Raw genomic sequence first — 26975 nt, 5'->3', positions numbered from 1 at the left:
AAAGATGAATATTACACTTACAATATAAGTTAAAACTCTTACAGTAAAATTTTTGGGATTGCGTCTTGCATAATGATTATTCAACATGAGTTCTTCTTAATTTTTAAATCTTTGTACATAGAGATCTAGGATAACTTTTTCTATGTGAGTAGAATTAAGGTTGAATGATTTTCAGTTTCGTTTCTTTTCCTAGGTACAAATTAACACTCACTTAATGCATATATTGGAATTATGATTCTACATGAAGTGTCGTTAGAGTGACACGACGGAATGTACTAACATACAATCTATGGATATAAAAATTATCAAAAACTAAAAGTGGTGCATAACTACATATCCCTAACATTAAAGTAGTACCAACTACCAACTAAAGTTGTACGCAAGTAAGAAACATACTAATACATTTTTCTTTCAAAGCAATGACACACAAAGCGCGATTGAGCTCTCAAGAATATAGAAACATAAAAAAATTATAAAAACATAGATCCACTAAAACCATGAGGTATACCAATAGGTAACATAAATCCTTGAAAATCCACATGAATCGCAACAAACAAAGAATGCATAATCAAATTTATAAACTAAAATGTCAAATATCCCAAGTTAGTTTGATATTAAGTGGAGAATCAGACCTGGTTAAAGTTGGTAAAGCAACATAATTGAGAGTCTAATCTGATAAGCAATAGATTTATGAGTTGTGGCAGAACTCAACTTTTCTTTCATTCTTAGAATTCTTTTATTGATGGTTTTCTAACCTATAGTAGGATTTTATTAAGATTCATTAATAAATCAAGCAAAGAAAACGTATTAGTTTAGAGTTATGTTAAGTAAGGAAACTTTGTATAATATAAAATCTTAATTGTTTTTAAGTCCAAAAATTTAGGAAAAATTTGATTTGATTTTAAAGTCATAAATATTATTAAAATACTCAAATGACTATCTTGTCCAGTATGAACTCTCTTTTTAAAGGATAAAAAAGGCGAATGACATTTCGTTAAGAGCCTTCGTGCTTTTAATATAGTATAGATAAATAGATATAGATATAGATATAGATACAAATTACACTCGTTATAAATTTTTAATAAAGGGCTTGAGCACAATAGTCAATAGGCCCAAAAGAGGTTGTGATCCAACCCAAATCAGGTGACTCGGCCCAAACAAATACCGGACCCCAGTCCAAAGGCGGGAAATCACATTTCACCAATAAGTGGCGGGAAGGTCGCTTCACAAAAGAAAATATAAATATTCTGAAAAGGTTCCAATTTTGTTGGTCTAAGCGGGTTCACTATAAATACTGAAAACGTATTAGACCGTTTTCGAGTCGGTCCATACTATAGTACCACTTACTTTCCTCTTAAGGTGTTTTCCTCCAGCAGAGAAAACCCTCAAACTCGCGTTTTGAAATCGGAGCAGATGGCGAAAAACTCGAGAGCGAAATCCTCGTCGGAGGAGCCATTTTCGGACGGTTCCGAGGAGGAGCAAGTCAACGATCAAGTCAACTATGAAGAAGACGAGGAGGAGCTTGAAGCCGTTGCTAGGTCCGCCGATGACTATGAAGAAGACGACGATGCTCCTGCATCCAACAGAGCCGACGACGATGACGAGGTGCGTTTATTGGCCGTTCTCTTTAGGCTTTGGTATTTTTTTTTTTGGAACTGTTATTTTGCAGATCTAAGTTTACATTAGAATTCTTCTTCGGTTTGGTGTTTTTGCTGAAATAGACGAGGAATAATGTTGTGTTACTGACGAATAATGATGTGTTACTGAGTGGATATTTTAAGTAAAGCTTCAAAGCATTAGAAAGGAATGTGAATATGCAACCATTGCAATAGAGCTGTTGTTACTGTTTTTAGCTCATTATTATTAAGTAATGCCCGATAATAATGTGCTAATGAATGGATATGTGAAATTTGAGGTGGTGTTGAAATGGCAGAAAGGAATGCAAATGTGAATTTAGAAGCTCTGGTCATTGTTACGAATTAAGGCCCAGTAACTATTCCCCAAGTTAGCAAACATCATAGACTTTCTAGTTTAGAGTTAATATTTCAAGTGAATTTCTGATGGCATAAAGGAAAAGGAAAGAACATTTCATCAAAGAAACAGAAGATCTTGTCCCTGATAAAACGTGTTGAAATAGCTCATCAATATGAATTATTCAATTTGTAGTATCTGTGAAGCTAAAGTGATGATGACTTTTAGGTGATTTAATGTAGCTTTATGAGAGTTATCTTAAGTTTGTTTTGCTACGCCACCTGTAGGAAGATGCTGCAGCTAATGAGATCTCAAAGCGTGAAAAAGCGAGGTTAAAAGAGATGCAGAGGCGTAAGAAGCAAAAGATACAGGATATGTTGGATGCACAGAATGCTGCCATAGAAGCTGATATGGTATCTTACTTAGACCAATTGCTGAGAGATCATGGGTTCTGCTCTTTTCAATTAGTTTCTTGTGAAGATGTGCCTTATGGAAATTTTATCTTTGGCAGAATAACAAGGGAAAGGGGCGTCTGAAGTATCTTTTGGAGCAAACAGAGTTGTTTGCACATTTTGCAAAAACTGACCAGTCTACTCCAGAAAAGAAGGCAAAAGGAAGGTACGTGTAATGCGGTTTTTGTATTTTTTATATGCAGGGACTTTAGTTTGAAAGCTGTCAGTGTGATTCTAGAGACCTGTTAGTAGATTTGGGATTCAGGTATTTTTGAGCCGTGCACCTTTTTAGGTGTTAGCGGTCAGGAGGTTAATGCTTTGTGGAGAAAGGTCATCCGTGCCAAGTATGGACAAAATGGACTATGGTGCTCTAACATTGTTAATAGTTCACATGGGGTTGGGGTATGGAAGTCAATCAGACTTCACTGGAATACTCTGGCTGATAATACATCCATAAAGGTGGGTAATGGAAGGAAAACACTTTTCCGGAGTGATAACTGGTTAGGACATGGTCCTTTCAAAGATTTTTTTCCTAATTTTTTCAGCATTGCAACATCGCCTACATCCACTTTAGACAATGCCTGGGGTCATCAAGGATGGAATGTTACTTTTAGAAGGGCCTTGAATGATTGGGAATTAGAGAGGGTTGTGGATTTCTTTAATATCTTGGAACGTTTCCAAGGTCTTGGAGAAACTGAAGATAAACTCTGTTGGAACCTTTGCAGGAGTGGGAATTTTACGGTCAAATCCGCATACACTCTAATTGCCGCTTCAAACCAACAGTTAGAACAATGGCCCTGGAGGTATATATGGAAAGTAAAGGCACCGTTCAAGGTGGTATGCTTTTCATGGTTAGTTGCAAGAAAGGCTTGTCTAACCCAAGAGAACTTGAGAAGAAAAGGTTTTCAGCTATGCTCTAGATGCCTATTATGTGGTTCAGCTATAGAAACTAATAGCCACTTGTTTCTTCATTGTCCTTTTACTGACAAACTGTGGCAGCTCTTTCTTAATATTGTGGGCCTTAAATGGAGCATGCCAGCTAACACTTGTGAACTGTTGAAGTGTTGGAATTACAATGGGGATATAGTGAGACAGAAGAAATGGTGGCGATTGGTTCCTGCGTGCATATGGTGGACTGTCTGGAAGGAGAGAAATTTAAGAACTTTTGAAGACAGAAGCAATTCTTTACAGAAAATCAAGATGAAGTGTTTACTTTTGTTTCATTTCTGGTGTAAAGAAAGTTATGTTGAGGAGGCAGAATCTTTAGTAGACCTGATAGGTGCACTGTAATCCTAGGTTGACATAGCTGGTTTTTGTTCCTTGTAAATATGGCTTGGCACTGCCCTAGTGTTGTTTATTTTTAATATACTTGTTAACATTATAAAAAAAAAGGTGTTAGCGGTCAGGAAATAGAATGGGATAAAAGGAAGAAGGTTTACATATATGGATCCATTCTTGTTTGGTAGGTTTAGTCGGCAAATTGAAATCAACACATCCTAAATATTTTTGCTGTTTGAGTAACATGGTAAGGGAGATTCACTTTGTTTGTTTGGTTTTCAAGTGGCCACCTCCTCTTGAAATGGTGACTAGGGATTGTTGTCTCTACTCTTAGTACAGTTAGGGCAGGCTTACTCCCAAAAATAATAGTGGTTGTATTTTGCTTATTTTACAATTGACTGCTATATATTGTTATAGATGATTACATGATTGAACCTGATCCCTTCCAGTTGAATTGCTGTGTTATATGGAGAAGCTTGCTTCATTAATGTGATTTACTGCTTAAATTCTATATATGTACGATTGTCTTCTGTATGAATCCACTGATTAAACTTTTTCTTCAGGGGTCGTCATGCGTCAAAGATGACTGAAGAGGAAGAAGATGAAGAGTATCTCAAAGAAGAAGAGGGTGGGCTTGGAAATACACGGCTAGTGGCTCAGCCCTCTTGTAAGGACTTCCCCTGTATTTTAGCTTCTTGCTTTACACTGTATGTTTCAGCACAAGTATATTTATAGTATGAAACCTCTACCGGACTGTCTCAGAATTGCTTAGATCAGATGTAACCGGAATTGTTAATGATCTATCTGATCGAATATGTCCCTCCTTTCTAGAGATTTAAAATGTCTGGTTTAGTAATTCCCTTTATAATCCTTCTCTTTTATGATTTAGCCATATATATAGAAATCCTACTCAAGTTGAAAAAAATGTTTTTTTCAACCGTGCCTACAAACAGTACTTGTAAGAAAAGTGATTTCAATAATCTATTTGAGTACATTTTGTTTGATAAGGTTAGATAATCTCCTCAAACTTTACTTCGCCTATTTGAAGTTAATTTGTAAATCTTTGGAATTCTCTGCTAATTGAGAAATATTTATGTCTTATTCTGGGGAATTTAGTAAGCCTAGAGCCTGCAAGTTGTGTTATTGGCTAGGTAAATTTCAATCTCATTCCTGTACCACCAACTAAAGCAATCTAGATATCAGGTACTGTTGACTTAGATTGTGGGAATGTTCCTACTATGTTAGATGTAATGTGCTTGGTTTAAGTTCTAGAGGTACATCCATAGTTTAGTTTGCTGTATTGAAGGCATTATATATGTTTGAGGGTAATACGGTTAGGTTATACGAGTATGTGTGCAGAGTTTCAAAGAACTTGAGTTCCTTCTCTATGGTTGTATCTAATCAGCACTTGTTTAAACTGTGTAATCTTTACTTTGTATGAAGTCGCTGAGGAATAAATGAAGCTTAGGAACAATGGATCTCCTTAAATGTGTCCCCTATAGAATAGCTTAAGCTTTTAGATGAGGTGGTTGACACAATTCAATATAGTATTGGAGCATGCAGAGGTTCGTCCCGAGTTTGAGTCTGCTGCCATTTATCAAAAACTATTCCATGTTTTTGACCTAGGAGAATAGAATTGGGCCTACATGGAAGGGGCGTGTAGCAGATCTAAAATAATTCAATAAGAGTGTCTGCTCTGCAACATCTTGGACCTTCAAATGATGTGGTTCACACAATACGATATATTCTTTACTGAGGTTTTCCACTACTAGCATTTTACTTGAAAGTGCTAAAAGTCTGATAGCCTTGACCTTGTGGGCATTCTGGTGGAAAAGATCAAATTGAGTAGTGGAAATTTGAATTCCGTTGTGATTAATGCTTATATTTCCGACAAACTTCTTGTTTAATTCTCTCATTTCCTTGCCTCATTAAGGATGTAATGGTTCACGTGCGTGTTTATCAGGTATTCAAGGAAAGATGAGGGATTATCAACTTGCTGGTTTGAACTGGATGATACGGCTATATGAGAATGGCATAAATGGGATACTTGCTGATGAAATGGTCAGTGTTGTCACTTGAATTTTTTTGGGATATTCCTTTATCATTTTGTGCTTCGGGCTTTTTGGGAGACACATCTTGATTTAATTATTCCTGTAATTGCATAGGGTCTTGGTAAGACTTTGCAAACCATCTCCTTGATGGGGTACCTGCATGAGTTTAGAGGCATTACTGGTCCTCACATGGTTGTTGCGCCGAAATCCACGCTTGGCAATTGGATGAATGAAATCAAACGTTTTTGTCCTACTTTGCGTGCTGTAAAGTTCCTTGGAAACCCCGAAGAAAGGGTAAGCAGTTACAGAGTTCTCCTTCTTTCCCTTTTGTATATATCTTATTACTTCTCCTGACTATGCCGATGTTTCCCTTTTATAGAGATACATCCGAGAGGAGTTACTTGTTGCTGGGAGGTTTGATGTGTGTGTCACAAGTTTTGAGATGGCCATCAAAGAGAAATCTGCTTTACGTCGCTTTAGTTGGCGTTACATCATCATTGATGAGGCTCATAGAATCAAGAATGAAAATTCTCTTCTTTCCAAGACCATGAGGCTCTACAATACTAATTATAGGCTGTTGATCACAGGGACACCGCTTCAGGTGATTTTTGTCTTTGATGATTTTCTTTTTGTTTAGCAAGTAGTCCTTTTATACATGTCTCAATTTAGCCTGACCCTATCCTGAAATGCTTATTTACCTGTCCAAGAACTTTAAAATTGATATGGAATAGTGTTACCTTTTTGTAATTCATGTGGGGCATCTCTTTAGAAAACTAATCTATTTTTTCTCTTAATATATCAGATGTTATTTTATTAAGCTCTCCTATATCACTGCTTCTTAAACCTTTTCTCGGAATTTTTTATCATTTAAACCTTATCTTCGGTTTTGCAACAGTGAAATGCTAGTTTTTCATCTCTTAACTTTGTTAGACTGTACTATTCTCTGGTATGGATCTCTTTAATCTCATTACTTGATGTGCTGGGGGTCTATGCGATTGCACAGAATAATCTTCATGAGCTCTGGGCACTTCTGAACTTTTTGCTGCCTGAGATCTTTAGCTCGGCCGAGACATTTGATGAGTGGTTTCAAATATCTGGTGAGAATGACCAGCAGGAGGTGGTCCAGCAGCTTCATAAGGTATATTTGGCAGTAGTAGTTTGTATAATTGATAGTAGCAGTTTCGGCTATGTTGTAAGAAACAGTGTTCTAGTTGAGGGCATAAAGATAGATCAACTACGTGTGTGAGAGCTTGCAGTAGACTTGATCTCCATACTTTTTAAATCCCACTAAGAAAAATACTGTTTACAATTTTTTTTTTTGGGGGGGGGGGGGCTTGTATATCCACTGACTTTCCAATTTTTGCTACATGATCAGGTCCTTCGTCCATTTCTTCTTCGGAGACTAAAGTCTGATGTTGAGAAAGGTTTGCCTCCAAAGAAGGAAACAATTCTTAAGGTTGGTATGTCCCAGATGCAGAAACACTACTATAGGGCTCTGTTGCAGAAAGATCTTGAGGTTGTTAATTCTGGAGGAGAGCGCAAGCGTCTTCTTAATATAGCAATGCAGCTCCGAAAATGTTGTAATCATCCATATCTTTTCCAAGGAGCTGAGCCAGGACCTCCATATACAACAGGAGAGCATCTCATAGAAAATGCTGGTAATATTTTATTTCTATAAATGAATAGGAAAACCTTATCAATTTTTGGTTGTAAGCTTTTCCTTATAATGCATGTTCTCAATGCAGGCAAAATGGTTCTTCTAGATAAGTTACTTCCTAAGCTGAAGGAACGTGGCTCTAGGGTTTTAATATTTTCACAGGTTTTTTATCTCTCTTTCTTGTTCTCGACATTCCTGCTATCTTTTTTCTAAATAGCTCATGTACAGATTTTCGGGCTGAACCTTTGCTTCAATATTATGATCTAGATGACACGGCTATTGGATATCCTCGAAGACTACCTGATGTACCGTGGTCACCAATATTGTCGGATTGATGGAAACACTGGTGGAGAAGATCGTGATGCTTCTATTGAGGCATTTAACAGTCCAGGGAGTGAAATTTTTTGCTTCTTATTGTCAACCAGAGCTGGCGGTCTTGGTATCAATCTTGCTACAGCAGATATTGTAATTCTTTATGACAGTGACTGGTGAGGGAGGATCTTATAAGTCTGGTTTTCAGAATCTGGAGAATAGATGATATCTGAGTCTATTGGGTTTCCTGTCATTGTATTACAGGAATCCACAGGTTGACTTGCAGGCGCAGGACCGTGCCCATAGGATTGGACAGAAGAAGGAGGTCCAAGTATTCCGTTTCTGCACTGAGGTTTGCTTTCTTTCTAGATGTGTTACTATACTGAAATAATGCCATCACTTTGGTCTCTGTAGTGACGGTTGACACATTCTTATTTCAATTAATTCAAATAGTACACAATTGAGGAAAAGGTGATTGAAAGGGCTTATAAAAAGCTGGCACTTGATGCATTGGTTATCCAGCAGGGACGGCTGGCTGAACAAAAGAGTAAGCTTTCATTCTTGTGTTATTGCTTTCTCTTGATTATATTTTAGATGTTAGAGTATACTGAATTTTGATCATCTATTGGCCGATCATGCAGCTGTTAATAAGGATGAGCTGCTGCAGATGGTGCGGTTTGGTGCTGAAATGGTATTCAGTTCCAAAGATAGTACTATTACAGATGAGGATATCGATAGAATCATTGCCAAAGGAGAAGAGGCAACAGCAGAACTTGATGCCAAGATGAAGAAGTTTACAGAAGATGCCATCAAGTTTAAGATGGATGACAGTATGCACTCTGCTCTTCTTTTTGGCTTGTGGGTTGTATCTTTTGGCTCTATATAATTGGTTGTGCTTTTTTGCTGTTCTAAACAATTTGGATTTTTTAACTAAGATTTGCCTACTTTTTGCAGCTGCTGACTTGTATGACTTTGATGACGAAAAGGTAAGGGTGTTTAACTTGATTAGTTATCTAACAATTCTTTGTTTCAGACATCTTTAGTGTGCTTATCTTTCGTCTTTCTGGTTTATGTATTGTTGATGAAGGATGAAAACAAGGTGGATTTCAAGAAAATTGCCAGTGAAAATTGGATAGAACCTCCAAAAAGAGAGAGAAAACGCAAGTATGATTTTTAGTTGCTAAGTTCACCTTTTGATGTATTTAGAGCTTAATTTATCATCATTTTAAATGACTTCTTTGCTGTCAGTTACTCAGAGTCCGAATACTTCAAGCAGACCATGCGACAAAGTGGTCCTGCAAGACCTAAAGAGCCCAGGATTCCTAGGATGCCTCAGTTGTAAGTTGATTGCAATCAGTTGTACTAATTTTACTCCTCCCATTTTTCCTAGTGCCATAAGCAATACTGAGTTCTCTGAGTTCCAGCTTTTCGCAAGTTTGCTGATCTTTATGCCAAAATTCTGTTTATTGACATATCTTAACATTCTTAGGCACGACTTTCAGTTCTTTAATACCCAGAGACTAAGTGAGCTGTACGAGAAGGAAGTGCGTTGTCTCATGGTGGGTTATGCCTCGGGATTTCCCAGGATTTCTTTTATTGACATCTTCGTATGTGCCTTTTTGTTTGGTATCTTAATTTTCCGTTTCATTTCAGCAAGCGCACCAGAAGAATCAATTAAAAGACACAATAGAAGTGGAAGAGCATGAAGGTATAATTCCTTTTTCCTTTTAAAGGAATTTTTTTCCCTCTAAAATTTGGATGTGGGGACACATTAGGGTCTACTTTGCTTTGTGAAATGTGCTAACAATTGTTGCATTGTAGATGTTGGAGAGCCTTTAACTGCTGAGGAACAGGAAGAAAAGGAGAAACTGTTGGAGGAGGTAAGTGGTTTATTAACTCATGATGGGGTTATATTTAGCTTTTATATGTATCAGAATTTGGCATTTTGTACTTGTAGGGATTTTCAACATGGAGTAGGAGAGACTTCAATGCTTTTATCAGGGCATGTGAGAAGTATGGTCGGAATGACATAAAAAGTATTGCTGCTGAAATGGAAGGAAAGACAGAGGAGGAGGTTGAAAGATATGCAAAAGTTTTCAAAGAAAGATACAAAGAGTTAAATGGTAAGTGGTAGTTAATTTGCAAATAAAGAAAGAATTACTCTAGTCTTTCCGGTCCAAAGAGAACATCCAATTGTTATATGAAATAATTGTTAACACGAGAGTGGTAAATACTATTTAAGTGTTAAGTGGTAAACATTTGGTGCACATGTTGCTTTCTTTTTATGGTCTAAGAATGGGGAAGGAGAGAGGAAACCCTATTTGAAAGTAGACTGTTTTTTGTCAATTAAATCAGTGTGCCTGAATGAGTAATTTGGATCCTATGCAACTGTTTATATTGTATTGGGTGGAATGCTGGTTATCGAAAAAAACTGACTTTTAATTTGGGAAGGGATTGCGTGCTGGCCATTCTTCCTTTGTCTAGGGTACATCCCCGTTTTGTTTGAGAGGCTAAGGAACTAGAGTCCAAAAAGCAAAAAGAAAATGTGTAATTTCCCCATCTTCCTCTAAAAATTGTGTAATATCTGTCATTTTTTGTTGCAAAAAGCCGCTCCATGGTGGCAATCCAAATATTCTTGTTTTAGCGCAAATTTTATAAATGGTAAGCTTGCAATAAGCTGCAAAATATGGTAACCCAAAGGTTCTTTATTGATCTAGTTACAAATATGGAGCAATATGGTTCTCATCTTCAGTATACACCACCACTTAATTATTTATGTGATTGCTCTTGTAACGCTCATGTTCCATGTAAAGATTTCTAACCTCCTAAGAGAAGATTAATCACACTTTATCCACATTAAAAATGTTACATACTTTTGCTAATAGTGTTATTTAAACAACTTTGACAGACTTCAACAATTTCAGTATTATTGAACTATTCAAAGTTATTTTTTTAAAAGATCTAACTATTCACAGTTAAATTGCTATTAAACATACTTTTCAACTATTAGCTTAATATTTTCTTCTATTTCTAGTGATATAGAAGTCAACATTGGCATCTTATTATATGTGCTCAGCCAAATGGTATTATATATATTGGGAACACATTTTGTGTATGTTAGATCTGTTACATGCAATGTCGTGCTAATTGATATTACAGAATTACAAAAAACGAGTGGACGGATAAGCTCTTGATGTTCGGGCAGGAAAGGAATAAAGTTCTGTCTTGTGGTTAATGTTTTTGCTTTAGATAGCATTTGGGGCATGCTTTTATTTGATGTTGGAGGCAAGTTATTCTAATGGATGGTGTGTGTATAGATTATGATAGGATTATAAAGAATATCGAAAGAGGAGAGGCTAGAATTTCGCGGAAGGATGAGATCATGAAAACAATTGGGAAGAAGTTGGACCGCTACAAGAATCCATGGTTGGAGTTGAAGATCCAGTATGGTCAGAACAAAGGGAAATTGTATAATGAGGAGTGTGATCGCTTCATGGTAAGCGGACTAAAACTTTTGGTGCTTAATCTTTTACTTTATGTCTTTAGGATTTATGTATATGGAGATCATTTTGCAGTTATGTATGGTTCACAAGCTCGGCTACGGAAACTGGGATGAGCTGAAGGCTGCATTCCGCACATCACCTTTGTTTCGGTTTGATTGGTTTGTGAAGTCTCGAACCACTCAAGAACTTGCCAGAAGATGTGATGCACTTATTCGGTTGGTGGAGAGGGAAAACCAAGAGTTTGATGAGAGGGAGAGGCAGGCACGCAAAGAAAAGAAGCTTGCAAAGGTACTGGGACCTCTTAGTGCTGTTTACAGCATAAGATTACATTTGATGCTAAAAGCTTTTTGTATTTAACAGAACATGACACCAACAAAGCGCACTTTGGCAAGACAGGCAACTGAAAGCTCTCCTACCTTAAAGAAGCGGAAGCAGTCATCAATGGATGACTATGTGAGCTCGGTAAATATTTCTGCTGTCATTTTGTGTTTGTTTTTGTTTGAGTTCAAGATTGTGCTTAACTTTCGCAATCCCTCTGTTTACAGGGTAAGAGGAAGAAATGATGATCTTAACTTAGATAGCCTTCTCTTTTTGTGGTTTAGATCCTCTAGTATTTTGTTTAACCAGGTTGGTCAATCCGATGCTCTCTAGCTGCAATGTTGAGGGCATTGCGATTCTGTCTGGTGCAGAGGAGAATCAGAGTATTCAGATATGGTGTGTTAGTCCATTGTACAAAATCCAAATATACAATTCCATTAAGGCTAGTCTTATCACTGTGGCTGAACATTATGTAATGAAAATCAACGTACTAATTCATTGTTCTTGCCTGTCTGCTACTCCGCTCTTGTATGGTGTATATATTTGTACGCAATTTTCATTGGAAAAGAATAAGTTCTACCAATATTAAACAGTAGGTGCCTACAGGCAAATGTTAAATGAACTTACTGAACAACAGCAATAGAATTTTGAGATGCCAAGAGAATTAAGCTTGATCAGCCAAAAGTCAATATCCTGTTAAGTTCGAAGAAATGGGACATAAAGTTCGGAAAGTAATATTACGGCGACAAGCTGCAGATTAGAAGTTAGTTGCCGTTATGTTAGATTTTTTCACCTCTTTTCACATATTCGTTCATTTTATGAGTAAATAACATTTCATAGCCTAGGGCGGCTTCTCTGCCTCTGTTCCAGCCAAACTGATTCGGAGTTTATGTTGTTTATTTTTAAACCTCTTCGTAGTACTACATTTGGGAGGGATGGGAAGGGAGATACTAAAAATAAAGGGTACCTGCACTTGGTGTTTACACCAAACCAATTGAACTTACTATGGCTAAGTTTTTACTTTCTGAAACTGCGATTATCTGTTTAATGATCTTTCTGAAATATTCTCACTAAGATATTTTTAGTTGGTGACAACAAAATGATATGAAAGTGCAAAATTTCTTAGTCGACAGCAGGTTCAACCCCCAAAGGAAACCTACATGCCATACGGTTGCATAGGTCACCTCAGCAAGTCAGAAGAAATGGTGGCGAGATATTCAGTTTGAACCTTGAAGCTGTTAATTCAAAATATACAGTAGTTCGTTTAACGGGACACGGTATGATACTCACACCCCTTTTCTATAAAAGCCAAAACGCAAGACTCTGAAATCCATACAGATGGGAACTACAACAGAACACAAGGTGTAAGAATGGAATTACAAGGGACATCCTAAACCATATCCACCAAGTTCCTCCATACAAAGAACACATTAAGAAGCGAAAGTTTGATATCTTGCCCACTTCTCCTGTGTCATAAACTCTAGAAACCCCATAACACATGATTAACATGTTGCCATAATGAAACCCCCCATTTATCCCCCCAACTCTAGCTCCATATATTGCACCATCAAGCTGCTTTCCCCTCTTTTTAGCAGTTTTTCCTTCAAGCGCTACAACAGCTGAAACATCTAAGTTCACATTGAATAAGAATGAATTACCTCAATGAGCAAACACAGGAAGTTGGATAAAAGGACTCTTGCTTCAACTCTGAGTATGGATGACCAAGGGCATAATAATGATGCAATTGTAGTACCTCGGGTTTTGCATCGTGACGCCCAAAACCTACATTCCTAGAAACCCCTGAACATACGCTGTTGCGCAAATCAATCATTCATCCCATCGAAACTACTACCCCTTGCACTTGTCTTCTTTTTGTCCCTCCAATTTTCGCCCCATACTTTTGCTTCAGCAACTGCACGTTCCCTGTCTAGATCACGATTCCTTGGGGTTTCTCTAGTTCTACCTGCACTGACAGGGCTGTTCTTTTGAGAATCCGGACGTTCTGATTCATCCAAACCCCACTTACGACCAGATCCACCGCTAGTTGCAATTTTCCTCAACTCTATCCCAGTATTGAAATCCCTCGCAGAATCTCGTTTCCTCGAATCAGGAGAATTCCTCTGGATGGAAGGAGAACCATGGTGAGCACTGCTATGTTCATCAGGGCTCTCTACTCCATCTGCGGAGTGTAGTCTATCCTCCCTGCTCCTTGGAGTGGATGAACCAACACGGTTACTTTGTGCACCAACTGCATTAGGATCATAAGTTTGAGAGGCTAAATATGATAAAGCCGTCACAACATCCCCTATTAAAGGTCTAGTAGATGCTTGTTCTTGCAAGCACATCGCTGCCACAGCCAGTGCTTGGTATAGTCCTCGCATTGGGTAACGGCCTTGCAATAGGGGATCTGCCATTTTCGGGAACTTCCTCCGATCCTTGAAAAGCGGTCGAGCCTGCAAACACGTTTCTCAATGCATTAAAAAAGGCAAAAAGAATACCCTGCCTTTCAAAGGTGTAACAGTCAACTAAAGGAAACACAGATCTTCCACACATTATATTTCAAGAAATCGAAGAAACAGAGGACACAAACAATAATGGCCAAATACAATGGCAGAGAGGACATACCCAGGCAACAAGATTATGCTCCCCATGAGACCGTGCATTATCAATAGCTTTGCGTCCTGTAATCAGCTCAAGGAAGACGACCCCAAAACTGTAAACATCAGATTTCAATGTGAGTTGACCGGTCATTGCATATTCCGGAGCACAGTAGCCATATGTGCCCATCACACGCGTAGACACATGAGTCTTGTCGCCAACAGGGCCCAGTTTAGCAAGCCCAAAATCTGATAATTTAGGGTGGTATCCTTCATCAAGAAGTATGTTGGAAGATTTTAAGTCTCGATATATTACAGGAGGGTTGGCTTTGTCATGCAGATATTCTAAACCCTTAGCTGCACCAGCTGCAATCTTCATCCTTGTATTCCAGTCCAATGGTTCTTTATCAGGTGGAAGATCTGCATATGGACTCCAAAGAGGGGTTTAGGTGCCATTGCATAATTTGCATTGTTTCTATTACAGGAGAGAAGTAGCAACACAACACAAAACAACCAACATTAAAGATCACTTCAACTTAGACAATGAAAACTTTTATCTAAATATACCAGAAATAATGCAGAGATTCTACTTGTAGAAAGGAAGAATGAAAGTATTAATTAAGAGCACTCTGTTGAGCATCCCTACAAACTTTATGTGACTGCTTCAGTTGGGGGGGGGGGGGGATCTCTGAGTTTTCAACAAGGCCTTATCAGGAAAATGACTATGGAGATTCGGGATTGAGGAGCACACTCTAGCCTCTACGCGGGTAGATGATATATGGAATTATTGGAGGATGGAGGACTAGAAATATCACACTTTCTTATGGGTGCAGACTTTGGAGGAATATTACTAAAGGAAGGGAAGGCTACACAGGAAACAAAACCTTCAAGATAGGGGATGGAAGTAGAATCAGCTTTGAGAGTTGCACCTGGTGTGGAGGAGAGACGTTGAGACTCAACTTCACGTACGTTCACAGTATCTCAAACCAGAAGGAGAGGACAATACAACAGATTCACATGTTACAAGAGGGGGATTTCATTAGGACGTAAGGGTCCAAAGGAACCTTAGGGACAGGGAAATGGCTGTGCATCTCAAGATCTAGTTGAATTATTTTACAAGCAGAGTACATCTCATGTTACTCAGGGCTCACGGAGGTGGAGGGTGGGAAGAGATGGCTTGTTTTCACTTTTCAGTAAAAGTCATATTATCCTAAGCTCTTGGTGAGGGAGTCAAGTTTCCCACACTTATTTTGTTTGGATTCCAGGACACCAAGAAAGGTGCTTTTTACTTGGTTGGCAACGAGTGGAACAATATTGATAACTGAGAATTTGATGAAAGAAGATTACATATGCCAACTGGTGCTTCATGTGCAAATGTTTAGGTGAGGATGTGGACCACCTCAGGGGCGGACACACACGTTGAATGAAGCGGTGTCACGCGATACCGCTTCGTCAGAAAATCTTATGAGCATGTGTAATAATACTATGCGAAAATGAATAGATAGAAAAAATAACACTTCACAAAGATTGTCACTTGGCAGGCTGGTTAAGCAACTGATTTTGCAATTAGAGGTCGGACCTTAATTCGAACATATTTTGACAACCATTAGAGAGAGCCTCTATTTGTTAAAAATTGTGGTCAAGTAGAATTGAACTCTAGGTTAAGACTCGACAAAACCAATGCGCCAAGGTTATTCCTTATTTACGAATGTGGTAATTAATATTATTTTATTTTTCTTCTATAAATATCGACACAACTTACAAAAAATCCTGTGTATGCCCCTGGTCACCTCCTCCTACATTGTAGGGTGAAAACTCGATGATCTTGAAATGGTTCCTGCTGCAACTTGGCAATGCCAAGCTCACCGAATCAAGCACTCTCCAACCAGAAATTTAGCAGAAGGAAGAAAAATCGAAAAGCTTGGAATGTTGCCCCACTAGCACTTATGTGGCTCTTATGAAAGGAAAGAAATAGGATTTCAAGGGGATAGAGAGCTCCTGTGTGCATTAGAAGAATAGCCTCTCAATTTTAATTTCTTCCCGGTGCACCAATGAGGTTCCAGTTCGTATAGAAGATTGGTTGTCGTTCCTAGAGAATCATATTATGTTGTAGATTCTCTAGTTTTTGTTAGATTGCGTGTATTACCGAGATTTTCCCATTATTTATTAAACTATAAAAAAAATTGCTTACGAGTGAAAGTATACTATCCACACACTTTTACAACTTACACGTATATTGGATCTTGGAGTATTTCTGTATTCCCCAATATCAAAGTGGTTGAATCTACTTTCCATGCAGCATATAACTCTGATTGAAATAGAGTTATCCAGGAAAGTGACCGACTCTTTTTTGCTTACCTTAAGTTTCCAATATTTGGGCTATGGCATATTTCTTTCATTTTTAGAATGCTAACAGTTAGGACTATGGCATATTGTGACAATATGAACTAAAATGACAGTAAACATTCAGACTTAAAGCACGAATTGATCAAACAAAAGCAGCTCAATACACTTAAAGCACGAATTGATCAAACAAAAGCAGCTCAATACATTATACATTGGTCCATCTGTACAGAAGTCATAAATGAACCAATTTGGAAAAGAGCCTAGTTGGAAACCACATTGCTTCCTCCCCTGGTTTAGGAAAACTCAAATCATGATCTTTTTGCTCAAACATCTTGATGAGTAATAGAATCCACTAGGACGTAATCAACCTTCAAAAGTGGCAACCTCGTTATGTCACTATATTAGATTTCAGAATCAAATCTTTGATAAAGCTATACACGGCCTTCCACTGGTAAGAGGAATAATCTCCTAATCCTTAGTTCACTAAGATGAATAGAAAGTGGAGAAGAGAAATGAGTGAAAGGCAAGCAAGTGTTGAACCCTAGATACGCTAAATGCACGCCTTTATGTAGAGTATGCAAAGAACTGAAGCTTGGGACCTCGAGAATAAGGTAAATATTTTTTTTACTCTAATTACTTACAACTCACAGAGTACTCCCCAAATGCTTCTCTCCAACCATTACTACCATAACATCTTAGGAACTTATTTTCAAATAAAACTACTACTATTATTACCAATTGAGAAGTTACAGCTCAAAGAAAAAAGAGAAATAGAGACATACTGGACACCCCCAGTATGCATAACTATACCTCACCACACAACACAGAACAACATTTCTAACTAGGATAGAAGTTCAATCTATTTAATCTACTTCCCAGTTTTGGATTCATCCTTCCTCTCACAAAATACTTCTTGAATAATCATCTTGATGATAGCTTCTACTGGCCTTCTTTTGTTCTGGAAATTTATTAATTATATATTTAGGAAATTCAGACACAGTTACCACCCTTTCTTATTTAGAAAAACATTCTGACATCAGAAAGTTGAAAGAGAAAATAAAATCACAAATTTTTACTGCTCTCCAATTGATTTTGGCATTTAACGCTTCTTTCAGAAGGGAGGGAGTGGGAAGTGGTTGCCTAATCCAATACACATATTAGTCCAGCTGAGGTACTCTGTCCACCAGACTCCTCCTCCTTTTCCCACTCAAGTAGTATCCAATCATCAATTCCATCAGCACCTGCCGCCCCAACGTTTATTACATTCTTTCTCCATCTCTTGCACATCTATGACCTATGGTAGCTCCATAGTCCTTGATCTCCAGCTGTAGCCTGCCTAAACTGCTTACTGCAACCTCAGTAACGTCCTCTGAGTCCTTTCCACTATTATTGCTTTGCTTAATCCCACATACGCTGAAATATAAATTGCCGTGGTGTTGAAGACTTACTAGTGGCAGTAGGCTATCATTATTTGACAGAGGCTTTGCTGCAAATTTGCACTATAGAGTTCCTTGTCCCTCTCACTCTCACCTAAACCCACAACATTGCTAGAGAATATTTTGCAAGTTTGCTCTGGGGTTATTGTAGTGAATTTCCAGCTCCGGTAAATAGTAAGATTGTTAATCTCCCTCCCCCCCCTTCTTTTTCTTTTTTGGAAAGGTAAGTAATAAGGTGGTTAAACGCTCCTCTTTTTTTAATAGGTTAAGCCAGAGACTCTGGCCCAGAGTCAGATCTTACATGTTTTTTTTTTCTTCAAAAGATCTTATATACTGATGTAAACCAGTTGTTCAAAAAGTACTCTATGTTAACAGGTTTTCAGCTATCAAATTTTAGCTTTTATAAAAAATAATATCCAGTTATCATTCCCCCCAAAAAAGAGCTCCTAATAACCACAACACTGCACAAATCATGGGAATTCACTGCGTATAGGATGATTAAGCTCAAATAACTCCAGATATGCAATATCCTACAATGTGAGGGGCAACGTTGACCGGCCCAGAAGAACAACTACATGTAACACAGTAACAGATACAATTGCTGAATTTAATCAAATAATGACGCTATGCTAGTGCTAGCTATTGAAATGCTAAGTTGCTAACACCTGTTACCATAGTAAGCGACAAAGCCAAATAGAACTTTTAAATTTACTCCATTAACTTCCGTTATAATTTTCACCACATGCAAGAACCTCTTCAACCAAAGAATATATTTCTAAACGATAAAGATTAATCGCTGCTCGTAGACGTCTAAACACCATATTATTATTGCACAATCACCTAAGCCATGTCTTTGCACAGCCAAATGTTCCAGTAACTGAGCATAGTCCAATATTGGTGCAATAGCCAACTCTTATTGGAACCACAATTCCATGTGATACTCAACGTTCTACAATTAGATTGCGTCCTCTACCATATCTATAAGTAAACTGTACGACAGTCATCAGCTTTATCCATATTGCAACCCCTTCATTGGAATGTTTATGTATAAAATAGAAGACTCAAAAAGAAAGAGTGGGGATGCCACAAAACCAAGGACAGAAACAGAAAAAGAAAACCATAACGTAAGAGAAATCAGCAGCAAGCAGCGTCTCATCTAATTACATTTGCTGTGAACTGTTACAATTGCTTCGATTTGGTCAGTTAATTTTTGAAATGCTCCACCACATGTTCATATCATGCTTAATTGATGTAATCATTCAGCAAAATTAGAACTTGCTTTTAGTGTTATTCAAAACCTATATTCACATATGAGGCTTCCACAAGCACTTTGGACATGAACTGTAATAGTCTAACCCATTCCAAGACCCAAGTCATCACGTCTTCATGTGAACTTATTTATTATTATTATTATTATTATTATTATTATTATTATTATTATTATTATTTTACACTTTTACTAGGGAGAAAGAGAGCCTTGATGCATCACCGGGTCAAGCCGTAAAAACAGCCACTTGCAAAAATGCAAGGTAAGGCCAAGTACAATAGATCCAATGTCGTCCGACCTTTTTCGTACCACACAAAAAAGCAGGAGCTTAATGGACCAGGATGCCCTTTTATATAGGAAGAAGGGGCAGTGTTCTAGACAATAAGTAACTAGTTCATGATAAAACAAATTATAATGACACTGTGCAAATCATTGTATAAATTGCAGTAAATGTTCTAACCATGTAAATGATCCTCCAGAGAACCCAATGGCATAAACTCGTAAACAAGGAGGCGTTGGTCCCCATCTGCGCAATAACCAATCAGGTTGACGAGATTTGGATGATGTAGTAGGCTAAGCATCAGAACTTCCACCAGAAACTCCCTATTCCCTTGAAGACCATTGCGGTCAAGCTGTTTAACAGCAACCACCTGCAAATGGACCAGTACAATATAACCGATACTGGAATAGCAAGTCAGTGCAAAATTGGAGATTCTGGCACTTAATCTTCCTATGCTAACATATTCTTTTTTTAATAACCTTCCCTGTGCTAACATTTGCTAAGCTAACATAGAGATTGCTAATGATTTGATTTTGCACTATGGAATTATATTGTTATCAAATAAGACCTACCTGTCCTGTACTTTCCAGCCGACCTTTGTAAACACGTCCAAAACCACCTTCACCAAGCAAACACTCTGGCCTAAAATTCTTTGTTGCAGCAGCAAGCTCACGAAACGTGAACGTCTGTGCAGCTATATGTGCTGTTGGTCCATCTTTTGGAATGGCTGGATCTTTCTTAGAATCATGACTGCCGCGAGACTTTGATTTATCTGTTTATGAAAAATAATCATTGAGCCAATACCAAAAAGAAGAAAAGAAAAAGAAACAAGTCAAGTTGCGAATGTTCCGTTGACATTTTTGTTTTAGAAGAAAAATCAAATAAAAATTGAACATTATGCTGCATTAATTATGAAGCTCCACGGAGCTTTCGGGCACTGCTATATTTTAAGAGTCCAAATTCCTAAATAGTTCTTCAGACTAGGCCAGTCCTTTCGACATTCATACTCAAAGCATTCTCATTAGCAGCCTGTTCAGCTAGTATATGTATTCTTCATTATCGATAGGAGGTAGACCATCAAGAAATTGTCATATCATGGTTATAAAATTGAACTTCTTCTCCTTCCATTTAGTAATTCATGCGCTCTCCAAGTTAAAAGTCCTTGTTACATGTTTCACCTAATTAAGAACCCCCTCCCCCCCCCTCCCCAAGGAGCAAAAGTTGCTGCTTTTCATCGAATGTGCTTGCCAGAATCTATTTTCTCATAGTATAGAGATACTTCTGACTAATTCAAACAATTTAATAGAGCAAAATAATTAGTAAACAATTAGAACAATTGACAGATCTCTCAAATGTCCATCAGCATTACTTAAGAATAAACAAGAAAAACAAAGTAAAAAAGAAACAAATTTATTTCATGAAAGAGCCAGTCAAATCTGTAACAACCCTTTCTAAAATACCACAAACACCGTCAGAAAAACTCAGATCAAGTATATAAAAGAAAAACCACGCTCAAAATAGAACTAAAAAACTAAAATTCAACATAACCAAAAGCAAACAGAACATAAATAAAGAAACAAAATCAAATACACACCTGAATTAACTTTGCTCAAATGGATAGATTGAGCGGCAGAACCATCCTTAAAAGACTCCTTTTTTACAACTTCTTTAACACCATTTCCACTTTCCTTGTGTGATGATCTAAAGCAAGGAAAACACCCACCCATAATCAAATCCACACAACAAATCAAACAAAACCCTCCAAAAAACAAGAACCCTACTTCACAAAATTCTATAAAGAATCAATCTTTTTTACTTGTGACTTCACCATCTGATTTTTTTCACTTTTTCAAGAAAACCCCATTTCATTGTGAACAAAATCCACAAAAAACAAATCAAACAAAACCCACAAAAACAAAAAACCCCACTTCACAAAATTCTATATATAATCAAGATTTGTACTTTTGCCTTCATCATTTGATGTATTCTTTCACTTTTCAAGAAAACCCCAGTTCATAAAAATTCCAACTTTACACTCTCTTGAATTTTGCTAATAGACATTCTTCAGCCATGAGCCACTAATCAGTGACCCAAATGAGCTCAAAGTACAAAGATTCAACAGCTTCCCATTTCAGACAAAGTAGATCAACAAATCGAGGAAACTGATGGTTAAAGAAAAGGCAAAGAAACAAAGGCAAAATTTTTATTTGGTTTTATTATAAAATTTGTTTTTTATATGGTTAGATATATTGTGTGAATATATAAGGAAATAAAATTAATTTTAGAGAAGGGTTAAGGTAAAAACAAATAAATTTTGATTAGGTGAATCTTTATCTTGTTTAACATGATCTTCTTGTAATTGTTATCCTATTCACCTAAGGGCATAAATGGGACAATTGATGAAATTTGGGGGGCCAAAATGACAGTATAAATTACTTGTTTTATATAGTATTTATGTAGAGGGTAAATGCTTTTGTTAGGTAGCAAAAGTTGACGTAATTCTTGGAAATACTTTATTTAATATTTGTCCTTGCAGTTGTTGTATTTACTACTTATACTTTCCTCTTTTATAGACCAAGCTCTATCCATATCTTTTTATTAAAGAAAATGCAAAATGGAAACAAAACACTGTTTCTTCTTTTAGTTTAGATATTAAAATTAACATTTGTACACAAATATAATGTCAACTTAGATAAAAGCTCTAAGAATCTCAAATTGTTTAAAAAACCTTTTTGAATTTAATAGCATATTTCGTTATATCGCATGGGTTGTGGTGAGATGAATAAGATTCTTCACCCTTAAACAAAGGTTATAGTGTTGAGGTCCTAAGATTGAAAATAGACGAAATGATTTCGTGGCCACTTAAACTTGTAGGACTTTTGAAAGCCGATACACAAACTTTTGTCTTCCCCATTTAAACACTCAAACTCGTGAAATCTACAACTAGTAAACACCTTTGGCTATTGACTATGCTTATGTGGCGTAGCTTATCTTACGTGGACATAATGCGTACAAGTCAAATTCAATTGGCGCGTGTATTTATTATTATTCATTAAAAAGATTGTAAAATTAAAAAAATAAACAAAAACTATAAGGAAAACCAAAAAAGAAGAAGAAAATGGTGCCTGGGATTATTGACTCCGCCTTATTCCGCCGGTTCCATGAAAAGTAGCTCCATCAAATTTTTCAATCTCTTCAATGATAGGGATCAAGTGTTCAGAATAGATGGGATGACTAAGTTCTTCATGAACCATGACCTCCTGATAATCCCACTCAAATTTCACATACTGGTTCAGAGTGGAAGGAACTTCTCCTGCCATATGATCTCACGGCCTCCCTAAAAAAAATTCTATATCGATGATATATCCGTCACTTAGAATAGGACCGGGAACTCATTAGGCCCGACTTGCAGTGCTAGATAGATTTCCCTTATAATCTTAGTCTTCACACTTCATAGTGATGTGAAACGAATCTTTGCAAAATGAAATCCATTATTGTGTCCCGTTCCTTCTAAGGGAAGTTCATCTTTGCAAAATGAAGCCTTATTTTCCTCTACCATCCATTCAATTGCTGCAACCAATGTTTCGGATAAAAGTTGCACAGTTATGGTGGCTGGGTTTGGTGACGTCGTTTTGCTCTGTCCCCATCAGGTAAAAGTTGCACAGCTATGGTGAAGAAGAAACTAAGGAAAATAGAAGAAAAAGTAGAAATTAATAAATTTATTCGCGCCCTTGACGTGTAACAATTCCATTGGTCATTTGCTGACTGGATGGACACGTCTGTGAATGCGTAATACACGCACATAGGGTCAAGGGTCAAATGTGTTTATTAGTTAAAGGTTTCACGAGTTTGAGTGTTCAAATGGGAAAGTCCAAAGTTTGTGTATCGGCTTTCAAAAGCCTTACAAGTTTAAGTGGTCAGGAAGTCATTACGCCTTGAAATTACTGTTAGTAGGAAGTACTTTATTCTATAATGGACCTTACACAATACGGATTCGAATTAATCGAGGTTTCAATATAAATCTCGAACACATGATGTACCAAAAAAGAAAAATATTTCACTATTTTTATCATACTATTCGTGAATGTAAATGTAAAGGTTAAAACTTCTCTAATTGAATTTAATGACATTTTAGACATGACTTTTTATAATATTTAACGTTATTATGTGAACCAATATTATTCAAATCATTTTTAAAATTTCAAAATTGCGAAAACTCTAATCTAAAAGATCTTATCAAATTACCATATTCTGTTTCGTATCAGAGCATTCTATGTCCAATTTCAGTATCGCGAACCTGAACTATAATTGTCTAGTTGAAATTTTCCTATCAATTATGTTACAAAAAAAAAAAAAAATCTGTAAAAAAAAATTATTACTTCTAAGTAAAAAGGAATAAGATTATCTATCTATATCTATACTATATTAAAAGTACAAAGGCCCTTAGCCAAATATCGTTCGCCGTTTTTACCCTTTTAAAATAGAATTCATACTAGACAAAATGGTAATTTAATTATTATCCTAATATTTAGTACTTTAAAAGAAACTAAAACTTCGATTATTAGATTTTTTCTTATTGAATTAAGTAAGAAATTCTAATATTAAGGACTTTAAAATAGATATTATTTAAGAGAAGTAAGGGTCCTTATATATACTCACGATAATTTCCATAGAAAGGAGGAACCTATAATTCTAACAATCTATATACTGTTACTACTGAAGCAAGAGGTTTTGTACCTAATTAAATTTTTACTCTAATTATTAAATGTACTTTTTAATATTACATAAACGATAAAGAGAATAGTATCACGCTCGAGTACGACAAAAGTTTGAAAATAATTTGTATCTTCTATACTATCATAAAAGCATGAAATCTCAACAAATAATCAAGTCTTTGAATTAATAAAGCAGCAAAAAAGTCAATTCAATTTTGTTTCAAAATTATTATATAAGTAAACTTATTTGCCAAGTTGATAAAACTCTTAAGGTACAAAAATTATTTTCACAATAAAAGCATTTGTCGTGAAAGGAATAAGAAATAGAGCAAAATTTGCTATAATATAGAATTAAAAGTTAAATTGCTAAAATGCTAAGTTGAAGCAATAAGTATACACCATAAGACAAAAAATATTAAGGAAAATTGCCATTATCATTTTTCTTTCTTTTTATACTCATTTCAACAAATGATAGCTCCCTATATTTTTCATATCGTATTACATTATTTTTTACAGTTCAATATTAGCTATTTAAGAATTATATTGTTATTTATCAATATTTTTCTAAGAGCTATAGTTCTATCTCTTCACTCACAAATTTCTAAAAGACCGAAAAATTCAAATTCTTCAATTTGTTTTATTATCTTTGAATAATTATTCTAAAGTATTTTTTTATTTGTGTATAGTATTTGGTAATAAAGCTAATAATAATTTTCATAAGATATATATTCCATGTCTCATAAATCATAATAAGACATATAAAGACTTATGTGGAGTAGAATTTCTTTATTTAATGAGCTAGCTTAGTGAGATTAACATTCATTATATTTAGAAACTTACATTTTTTCTTTTATATTTTTTCAATAACTCAAACACATTATTTATTAATATATATAATTTTTAAAAATTATATATTTATTGATTACACTAGACAAAATTGTCATTTAAATTATTTTCCTAATATTTATGAGTTTGAAATTAACTAAACTTTTAATTATTAAATCTTCCTTATTTGAACTATATAAAAAAATCATAACATTAAATTTAATTTCACTTTTCACAACGTTTGTATTCGGCAATATTTTAGTTGTCCTAAACACGTTCTCTCTTTTTGTTGCTCCCCCCCCCCCTCCACATCCTTAAGAATTAGGATATTCTATTAAAGAAATAATTTTATATTTGATAAATTTGTTAAACAATCAATTTCCACTTTTCCAATTGAATCTGGGTACCAACTCAAATATCTTCTCATACGGAAAAAGTACCAAGTCATCAACATAAAACATTGAAAGCTTTGTCTGTTTGTCATATAAGAGAGATTTATGAGAATAATACTAATCAACCTATCTAGAGAAGATGGTGAAAAAAGAATTATTTTAAAAAGATAAAATAAGAAATTTATCCACTATTTATTTAATTACTATTATACAAAGTAAGAAACTTATAATAGTCAGTTGATAGAACTAAATGTTAAAAATTTGAACGATCATTTTACTCTTTAATCGAATATTATTCCTACAATACTTTTATATATAAAAATAATTTTACATTCTAATAAATAGTATTTTAGATATATATAATCATATAGTAACTAACTGTTCGTGCAGTTTTTATGCTAATATTTAAAAGGGAACATAAAAAAAGTGCATGGAAAATATAATTTTGATAAAAATAATATGGAAGAATTAACGATAATTCTTATTTGAGGTAACATGTAGGCATGGGTTTAGACTTAGCAATTAGGACATTCTTTTTCATTGAACTGCATACTCAAATTCTTTGTCCACTTTTATTGTCTAAATATTAAAAAATGATCAAATTATAATCTTTTTTAAATATAAAATCTATTTTAAAAGGTAAATAGATTGATTAATATTTTGTACAAAGGAATATGAATAGGAAAATGACATATACATGTAATGGGTCTCGAGTAAAAGAAGTACTTTAAAAAGAAATTATAGGTAATATAAAATAATAATCAAGCTAAAATTTTATACGAACGATTAATAATAACTGAGTTTGAATGCCTATTGGAATTACAGAGGTAGGAATATAATAGAGTGGATTAAACTCCTAAATATGATTAATATATATCACTTTGAAGCTTGCAATTTTTTATTAATTTTTATATTATAACGCAACTATATCTTTTGAATATTTTTTATATTATTTTTAAAAATCTATTTTCATTAACACGAAGAACATGCGCAACGCGTGTACGCTTAGACTAGTATATATAAAAAAGCGGGGCCGAATTGAAATGTAGCTTCCACACTTGCGATAGACATTCTTTAACTCATGTACAAATTAATTAAAAAAAAACCCTTTTTCAGAAAAAATTTATTTTATGTCTCATACAACTGACAATAGTTGTATGAGGCCTTTTTTTTGTCTCATAATCTTGTGGACCCAAACATGTAAGATTGGATCCATATATTTGTGAGACAAAAATGAGCCTCATACAATTAGTGTCAGTTGTACGAGTCACAAAATAAAATTTCTCCCTTTTCAACTCTAAGATTTGCAAAAAAGATGGCTGGAGTGACGACTTCATATTTGATCAGACGTCTGAGATTGCTATTAAAATATTTATGCTAGTACAAAGAAATTGGAGTTTTTCGATGTCATCCATGAAGGTACAAAGTAACAGGAAAACTGAGGGAAAAAAACTAAATAAAAGAGAAATAACTATAGACTCGATAATGTAAATAGTTAATCGTATTAGGTGTTTATACCAAACCAATAAATATAAGATATATGTTACATATGTACTTTTTAATACTAAATCATAA

At 35.6% G+C, this 26975-nt stretch overlaps 2 protein-coding genes across 2 annotated transcripts; one reads left to right on the top strand and one right to left on the bottom strand.

Annotated features, from left to right (window-relative positions):
- The first annotated feature begins 1309 nt into the window (after nucleotides 1–1309).
- LOC104215324 (ISWI chromatin-remodeling complex ATPase CHR17) lies at nucleotides 1310–12045 on the top strand. Its single transcript, XM_009765093.2, has 25 exons — nucleotides 1310–1605; nucleotides 2259–2384; nucleotides 2483–2589; nucleotides 4265–4368; nucleotides 5665–5762; nucleotides 5867–6046; nucleotides 6132–6353; nucleotides 6756–6890; nucleotides 7128–7410; nucleotides 7498–7571; nucleotides 7677–7897; nucleotides 7986–8073; nucleotides 8175–8268; nucleotides 8363–8551; nucleotides 8676–8707; nucleotides 8809–8885; nucleotides 8970–9059; nucleotides 9211–9280; nucleotides 9375–9429; nucleotides 9543–9601; nucleotides 9679–9844; nucleotides 11039–11217; nucleotides 11297–11512; nucleotides 11585–11686; nucleotides 11770–12045. The coding sequence occupies exons 1-25, from the start codon at nucleotides 1414–1416 to the stop codon at nucleotides 11785–11787; spliced, it is 3177 nt and encodes a 1058-aa protein (XP_009763395.1). The 5' UTR covers nucleotides 1310–1413; the 3' UTR covers nucleotides 11788–12045.
- Nucleotides 12046–12758: 713 nt separating this feature from the next.
- Nucleotides 12759–21672, bottom strand: LOC104215325 (serine/threonine-protein kinase PBL27). Its single transcript, XM_009765094.2, has 5 exons — nucleotides 21063–21672; nucleotides 20041–20240; nucleotides 19649–19838; nucleotides 14168–14559; nucleotides 12759–13995 (listed from the first exon to the last, which is right to left on the bottom strand). Exons 1-5 carry the CDS (start codon nucleotides 21193–21195, stop codon nucleotides 13366–13368), a joined length of 1545 nt encoding a protein of 514 aa, XP_009763396.1. The 5' UTR covers nucleotides 21196–21672; the 3' UTR covers nucleotides 12759–13365.
- Nucleotides 21673–26975: the final 5303 nt, after the last annotated feature.

This window comes from Nicotiana sylvestris, chromosome 1 (genome assembly GCF_000393655.2).
Source record: "Nicotiana sylvestris chromosome 1, ASM39365v2, whole genome shotgun sequence".
NCBI lineage: Eukaryota > Viridiplantae > Streptophyta > Magnoliopsida > Solanales > Solanaceae > Nicotiana > Nicotiana sylvestris.
This window is presented reverse-complemented; position numbering and strand designations above follow the sequence as displayed.